Genomic DNA, 7,086 nt, shown 5'->3' with positions numbered 1-7,086 from the left:
GAAGATCCCCTGGCAACCCACTCCAGTATTCTCCTTTTTCCTCCAACCAGGTGTATTAAACTTAACAAAATTCTATATACAAGGTGACCTAAATATGTTGCTTCAAAACATGATACTTTCCTTAACTAGTATTTTGATAAGTCGATCCACAGAGTGTCAAAATGCAGCCTACTCTAAAATTAATAGAAAAGTGCTCAATACATATTACATGAATGGTCTAATAGTTCTATAAGATAATTAACATAAGGTATGAATGAGTCCCTGTGACAGGCTGCTGGAGAACTGATACGAGTTGTCAGGAGGCCATTTTGTGAACTGCCACTGTGATGCCATCGTGTTTCTGGATCATAATGTTCCCATTATTTGATTCTAGATACACCACAAGAATATCAGTGGGGTCCGAGGTTAGCTTAGCTGCTTGCTGGGCTAGAACAGATATCACCCCAGCATGCTCATCTGACAGGGTTCCGCAGCAACCTAGATTGAGTCCCTGTGAATCTGTGCACAGGATTCCGAAAATGGATGGATTCTTCATTGTGTCCTCCAAGTGCTGCTCTAAGGTAGCCTCCATCCCGCCGCATGTCGCCTCCTTCTTTGCCACGGGTGTGAGGTGCTCCTTGGTCCCCACTCCAGTATTCTCACCGAGCAAGAGTTGGACACGACTGAGCACGCACAGTAGAAGCAGTTAGAATGGATTAGATATACTCACAGCAACACAAATGGATCTTTCTTTTATTCACTTTTGATTTGTGTCATGTTACCACACTTTTTAAATTCCAACCAAAATGAAAATACCTTTTAAAAATCTGGTTATAATAATAATACATATTCATTGAAACTTTTTTTCAGATAACAGAGAAAAATGTAAAGGAGAATGTGACAAAAGCATCTGTCATCTCCCGCTGCACCCACAATAACCACTGATATGCCCTTCCTGTTATTTTTCCCCCTATAGATACAGAAATTTTTATCAAAGTTTTGTTTTGTTTGCTGTATCATTTTACATGGCTTAAAATCCTTTTGGAACAATTTATGAGTGAAATCGATCTACGTATCTATGGAAGACAAGTAGATAGAGACAACAAAATAAAGACAGAGACAGGAGGAAGGTTGCAGAGATGAAGGGAGAGAAAGAATCAGAGGCAGGAAGAGATAGATGGGAGGGGAAGACAGAGAGACCTATGGGCATATAAGGTCAGAAAGAGAAACAGAGCAATGGAGAGATGAAGATACTGGGAAAGAGACAAGGAAAGGATAGAAAGGAACTTTTATTGAGCTCCTACTAAATGCCATTTTTTAAAAGTTTTTTTTTTTTAATTGAATATGTTATGACATTACTTTGTTTTATGTTTTGGTTTTCCGCTAGGAGGCATGTAGGATCTTAGCTTCCTGATGAGGGATTGAATCCATTGCTCCCTGCATTGGAAGGTGAAGTCTCAACCACAGGACCACCAGGGAAGTCCTCTAAATACCATTCTTATTAAACCTTCAAAGCCACTCTGGGAGACAGTTACTAGTAACCGCTTTATGCAGGTAAGGGACAGCACCTTAGAATGGTGAACTAATTGAACTCATCACTCTATAAAGGCCATGGTCCATAGGCCATCCGTAACTGTTTATCCAATGAACAAAATCGTATATCTCCTCCCCAAGAAGTGGGGCGGCAGAGGGGACCAGACCCCCATTCCACTCCACTGAGTCATTTTTCCTGCCTGTCTGCTGAGGCGACAGCCAAGTCTGTTGCTCTGGCTACTGGCCTCCGACTGCCATGGCAACCGCCATCAAAGGCTCCAGCTCATCATCTTGCCCCTCGGGCATCTCCTTGGAAACGGGCAGGATGCAGAGGCTGCGGGAGCTAAAGGCTGCGCCTGCGTAGACAGGATGGGATGGGCAGGGAAGGGCAAGATTCCTCAGCGTGCGCAGCCGCAAAGCACCGCAGCGGTGCAGGGTAGCTCAGGCGCTGCGCACTTGCCAGTCAGTCCGCCCGTCCGGAGCCCGGCTCGCTGGGGCAGCATGGCGGGGTCGCCACTGCTCCACGGGCCGCGGGCCGGGGGCGTCGGCCTTTTGGTGCTGCTGCTCTTGGGCTTACTTGGGCCACCCCGCACTCTCTGCGCAAGGCCGGTAAAGGTGCGACCCGGGTCGGGCGCTGGGTGGGGGTGGGGGGAGGATGCTACAGGCGAGGGTCGGTGCCTGGCCACTGGCCCCTTATCCTCGCTGGCCCCAGTTCTCGGGACCTGTGGAGAGATCGGCCGTGGGGGCCTGGGGTCCAGCCTCCAGTCTGCGCCCAGGCCATGCCAGCCTCCGTCTCTTGGGTGTGTGGGTGGCAGTGTCTGGGGGTCGTCTGGCCGCCGCGCCCTGCGCATCCCTCCGCACTAGGCGCTGGGCCTGGCCTCGCCCCGCCCGCCTCCTGTGGCGCTGTCCACGGGCGTAGCACACTGTAAGACGGGGGATGCGGGCCTCGGTCTGTGTCCACAAGATGTGATGACAGGGATATGAGTGTGTGCTGTCTCTGTGTGTTTCTTTTGATGTAAGTGCTTATGAGCATCCATACAAAGGTGCCTTTGTGGGTCCGGGTGTGCATTGTGTGTGAAGCTTCTGTGTGTGAGTTTTCTCAGTGTGACATCGGTGTGTTTGTGATTCCTGTGGTGATGGTGTGACTTATGGGTGTGTCTGTGTTTGGGTGTGTGTCTGTGTGATTGTCTTTTTGTTTGGGAGGGAGTGGTCTTTGCATCCCCTAGGTGCACACCCCATTTCGGTTCTGTTGAACTGAGAGACTAGGATTTTGTATATGTGTTGATGAGACTGTTTCTTTGTGGAGCTGTGTCATTGTGGAGAGAGGAGCCATGATGTTGCTCTCTGTGCGGCATTATGTCTTTAAGGGTGGTGCGTGTTCTTGCATCTAGATGGCTTGGCGATTGTAACTGCATAGCATTGGTTAGTGTGAATGTGTGCAGCCCCCCGAGTGTGGATGTGGCAGTGTTGGGTTGCATATTTGACATCTCAAGGCTTGTCAGTCCAAGTAGTGTGTGTAAGGGCACGATTGACGTGTGTGATTCCCTGGGGGGGTCTCAGGGGTGGTGGCCATCAAGGGCATTTGGAGCACATCCTTCTATAATGTAGAGTTAAAGGCTGTCTGCATCAAGGATGGTTTTTTAAAAGTATTCTTTATATATGAGAATATATCTAAAGATATGTATATATACAGTGTAAGAAATAATGATAAAATAATCCCTTTGTGTGCCCATTACTCAGCTTAAATCAAACATGACCAATAGTTAGAAGCCCTTGGGTGCCTCTCACCGCAGCAGTCTCTCTCTTCCATAATCATTATCCTGTATTTTCTGTTAACCCTTACTTTTGTTTGTAGCTTATCATCTATGTCTGTATCTCTAAACAATATCTTGTTTAGTTTTTCCTCACAGAGATGGAATCATACTGGGTGTCTGGCTCCTGGTAGTCACTAGGGGTCACTAGGAAGTCATCAGGGTGTCTGGTTGTAACAGGCAGTCTGCAGTGGAATTCTGGAACTTGATTTTTTTTACACATTGTGAGATTCATCCACATTGAAGTATGTGGCTATAATTAATTTATTTTTATTACTGCATAATATTTTACACTATGAGTATATCATGAGTGTATGTGTATATCATGATTTATAGATGCATTTTCAATATGTTAGCAACAACATTTGGGTTGTTTCTAGGTGTTTCTTTTTTCCTTCCTTCACTTTTATGCTGTTATGAATAGTGCTGCTGTAATTTTTCATGAACCCTTGTCCAGTAGTATATGCACAAAAGCTACTCTGGAGTGTAACACCCCGGGAGTGGGGCATATGATATGTGCATCTTTCAAGACGTTGCCAAATTGTTCCTCAGCGCTATTTTGACAGTTGAGTTCCCAGCAGCAATGTATAAAAGCCTCCATTTTTTCTACGTCGACATCAACATTTGACATAGTCAGACTTTAATTTTGGCAGTCTTTTGCACTCCCCCTGCATAGTGTATCTCACTGGTGTTTTAATTTGCATTTTCCTGATTACTAATGAGGTTCACTAGTTTTCATTTGCTTAGTAACTGTTTTTGGTTCCTTTTTTGTGAAATACTTGATCATCAGTTTTGCCCATTTTTATATTAATTTGCTTTTCTCTTACTGCTTTTTAGGAATTTTTGGTATATTGGACATTGTTCCTTTATTGATTATTTGTGTTACAAGCATATTCTCCTACTCTGATTTTACTTTTCATTCTTTTTATGGTGTCTTGGGATAAAAAGAAATTCTTAGCTTGAATGTAGTCAAATTAATTTTTTCCCTTTCCATTGTTCCCAAATTTGGATCACTTATTTTTCCTGCACAATTTACTGAAGTTGTTCCTGTCCCTCATAGCTCTGCAGTGTCCCCTCTGTCATAGCAAGTGTCAGTGTGTGTGCATCTGTTTCCAAGTTCTGTTCAATCCTATTTCTTCCACTGCACTGAATCTGTGGTTTAACTTGCCCATTCAATTTTTAATGTCATTTATTTTTCTAAATGTTCTGTATGTCTCTTTTTCAAACCTTTATGGCCATTTAATGGTCTTTTGTTCCCTTCTCATACTTTTGATATCTTTTATTTCTTTAAACTTACTGAAATTGCTTAAAAACTGCCTGAACTGAACATTAGTCATTGGGTAATTTATTTTACAGATAGACTTGTAATATATGTATACAAAAGATATATAAATGATATATGAACACAGTTTTTCATTCCGACATTATTTATAAGAATAGAAAAAGATTGGAAACATCCCCAATGTTCATCAGTTGGATTGGTTAAATAAACTATTGTACATCCATAGGAGAGGGATTCAAAGCAGAAGAAAGGAAGGATCGAAGAGAGAAAGGATGCTTTTAGGGTAGGATCTAGACATAGATTCCAAAAAACAAGGCAAAGAACAGTCTGCTACCTTTTGGGTAAAACAAATGGACAGTAGGAATCTGTAAAATGCAAATATAAGTTCCTATTGTCCACAACATTAATATAGAGAAATACATTGCTGTCATATCTACCATCTCTATTCCTATAAAGAAACCTGGTCTTCAGCAGCCCCGGGCGGGGCAAGGTCTGAGTCACTAGGAAATCGTTCGCGATGGGGGGGTGGGGGGGGTGGGGCGGGGAGTTGAATCTAGGGGTCTTTGGTGGCCTTAAGTGTGACCAGAGATATTTGTGGGTCTCCATTGGCCTTAGGGGTGTCTACTCATATTCGAGGGCCCATGGCACCTTTGGTGGCATCTAGGGATATTTGGGGTCCGCGGAGTCCTGCGGGTTGGGAGTCCCTGGCCGGGCGAATGCTTAAGACCTCCCCGCTCCAACCTGTCTTCCCGCAGGAGCCCCGCAGCCTGGGCGCAGCCTCGCCGCCCTTGGCTGAGGCCAGCGGTCACCGCCGCTTCCGGCGGGCGGCGCCGAGGGGAGAGGCTGCGGGGGCTGTGCAGGAGCTGGCGCGGGCGCTGGCGCACCTGCTGGAGGCCGAGCGGCAGGAGCGGGCGCGGGCTGAGGCGCAGGAGGCCGAGGATCAGCAGGCGCGCGTCCTGGCGCAGCTCCGGCGCATCTGGGGCGCACCCCGCACCAGTGACCCAGCCCTGGGCCTGGAGAACGACCCCGACGCGCCCGCCGCGCAGCTCGCCCGCGCCCTGCTCCGCGCCCGCCTGGACCCGGCGGCCCTGGCAGCCCAGCTTGTCCCCGCCCCTGCCCCCGCCGCGGCGCTCAGACTCCGGCCCCCAGTCTACGACGATGGCCCCACGGGCCCCGATGGCGAGGACGCCGGCGACGAGACGCCAGACCTGGACCCCGAGCTGCTGAGGTACCTCCACGAAGGGTGGTCGGGGGGCGGGCGCCATCATCCTGGGAGGAAGGGGGCGAGGAGCGGCGGAGGGCCTTCTTTACAGGGTGGAGGTGCGAACACCTAGGTCCTGGGACCCTAGGTCGGGGCAGAGGTGCCTGGCTGGCTCCCTTCGTCCGAATGGCTGGAGTGGAAGGCAGGGACACCTGTCTCCAGAAAGCGGTTGGACGCCTGAGTGGGAGGAGGCTGCCGGGTCCCAGAGAGGTTAGAGGTACCGGCGGCCTCCAGGTCCTAGGGCCGAGGAGTTGACTCACGGACACCTCCTCACTGCAGGTATTTGTTGGGGCGGATCCTAACGGGAATCGCCGACACCGAAGCCGTCGCTGCCCCGCGTCGCCTCCGCCGCGCCGCCGACCAGGATACTGGCCCTGAGCTACCCCCTGAGGGTGTGCTGGGGGCCCTGCTGCGTGTGAAGCGTCTGGAGACCCCCGCACCCCAAGCGCCGGCGCGCCGCCTCCTGCCCTGAGCACCGCCTGGATCCCGTGCACCCTCCTGTCCAGGACACCCTGCCAGCTCCCGCCAGCCACAGTTGCTGCCCTGGAACCCCAGGATCCCCACCCAACCCCACAATAAATATAATCTGAAGCAGCTGTGTACTTGTTTGTGTGAGTGACAGTGTCTAAGGGGCCTGTGGACTAAGTGGTGATGGCCCTTCTTAGACAAAGGAAGAGGAGCCCCAGCCCTCGGCCCAGCACTTTTAAGACAACCCCCTCCCTGCAGTCTCTGCCTCTCCTCCCTGGGGAGATCTCCATGTGGGCAATGGCAGTGCCTACCAGATTTTGTGCCCCATTTCTAGGCCTCGGTTGGGAATGGGGAGCCCAGAAATTTTTGAGGGCCACTTTCAGCAGCACCTTCTCAGAGTCCATCCCAAGGACCAAGCTGTTTGTGAGGCAGGTGAATAGAGCTTGGATGGTGCTGGGATGTCCACTTGCACACATGAACTCCCTGACATGGGGAGGGGCTACCTGAGGGAAGAGAAAGGGAATGGGCTGCTGGCCAGGGGTCAGCCCTCCCAATGCTGTCACCTTCTGGCATGGAACTTTCTGGGCTTTCAGATCATTGAGAAAATGTATTCATCAAATTAGGAGGATAGGATGAATTGTTAGCTTGATATGTAATGTTTAAATATCTAATTAGATATTAATAGTATAGAGGCCACTCTTACTGTACTGTTACCCCAGCCCTAAAGATATTGGGAGTCAGTGTGGTGGTAA

The 7,086-nt window shown here is 49.1% G+C and overlaps 2 protein-coding genes across 2 annotated transcripts; one reads left to right on the top strand and one right to left on the bottom strand.

Annotated features, from left to right (window-relative positions):
• Positions 1-265: 265 nt before the first annotated feature.
• Positions 266-571, bottom strand: LOC132344281 (ragulator complex protein LAMTOR5-like). Its single transcript, XM_059883675.1, has one exon. It carries the CDS (start codon positions 569-571, stop codon positions 296-298), a length of 276 nt encoding a protein of 91 aa, XP_059739658.1. The 3' UTR covers positions 266-295.
• Positions 572-1,943: 1,372 nt separating this feature from the next.
• On the top strand, positions 1,944-6,460 carry PCSK1N (proprotein convertase subtilisin/kexin type 1 inhibitor). The gene is made up of 3 exons (NM_001083680.2): positions 1,944-2,127; positions 5,361-5,833; positions 6,146-6,460. Exons 1-3 carry the CDS (start codon positions 2,014-2,016, stop codon positions 6,336-6,338), a joined length of 780 nt encoding a protein of 259 aa, NP_001077149.1. The 5' UTR covers positions 1,944-2,013; the 3' UTR covers positions 6,339-6,460.
• The last annotated feature ends 626 nt before the right edge of the window (positions 6,461-7,086 follow it).

Source organism: Bos taurus, chromosome X (assembly GCF_002263795.3).
Source record: "Bos taurus isolate L1 Dominette 01449 registration number 42190680 breed Hereford chromosome X, ARS-UCD2.0, whole genome shotgun sequence".
Classification (NCBI taxonomy): Eukaryota; Metazoa; Chordata; class Mammalia; order Artiodactyla; family Bovidae; genus Bos; species Bos taurus.
Note: the sequence above shows the minus strand (reverse complement) of the source record. Positions and strands in the feature narration are given on the sequence as shown.

What these genes read in the sequence shown, in the direction of transcription:
- LOC132344281 (XM_059883675.1), bottom strand. Translation starts at nt 571, where the DNA reads ATGGAGGCTACCTTAGAGCAGCACTTGGAGGACACAATGAAGAATCCA.
- PCSK1N (NM_001083680.2), top strand. Translation starts at nt 2,014, where the DNA reads ATGGCGGGGTCGCCACTGCTCCACGGGCCGCGGGCCGGGGGCGTCGGC. An exon ending in TCTGCGCAAGGCCGGTAAAG is followed by an intron (nt 2,128 to 5,360) that starts GTGCGACCCGGG and finishes GTCTTCCCGCAG; the next exon opens with GAGCCCCGCAGCCTGGGCGC. An exon ending in CTGGACCCCGAGCTGCTGAG is followed by an intron (nt 5,834 to 6,145) that starts GTACCTCCACGA and finishes TCCTCACTGCAG; the next exon opens with GTATTTGTTGGGGCGGATCC.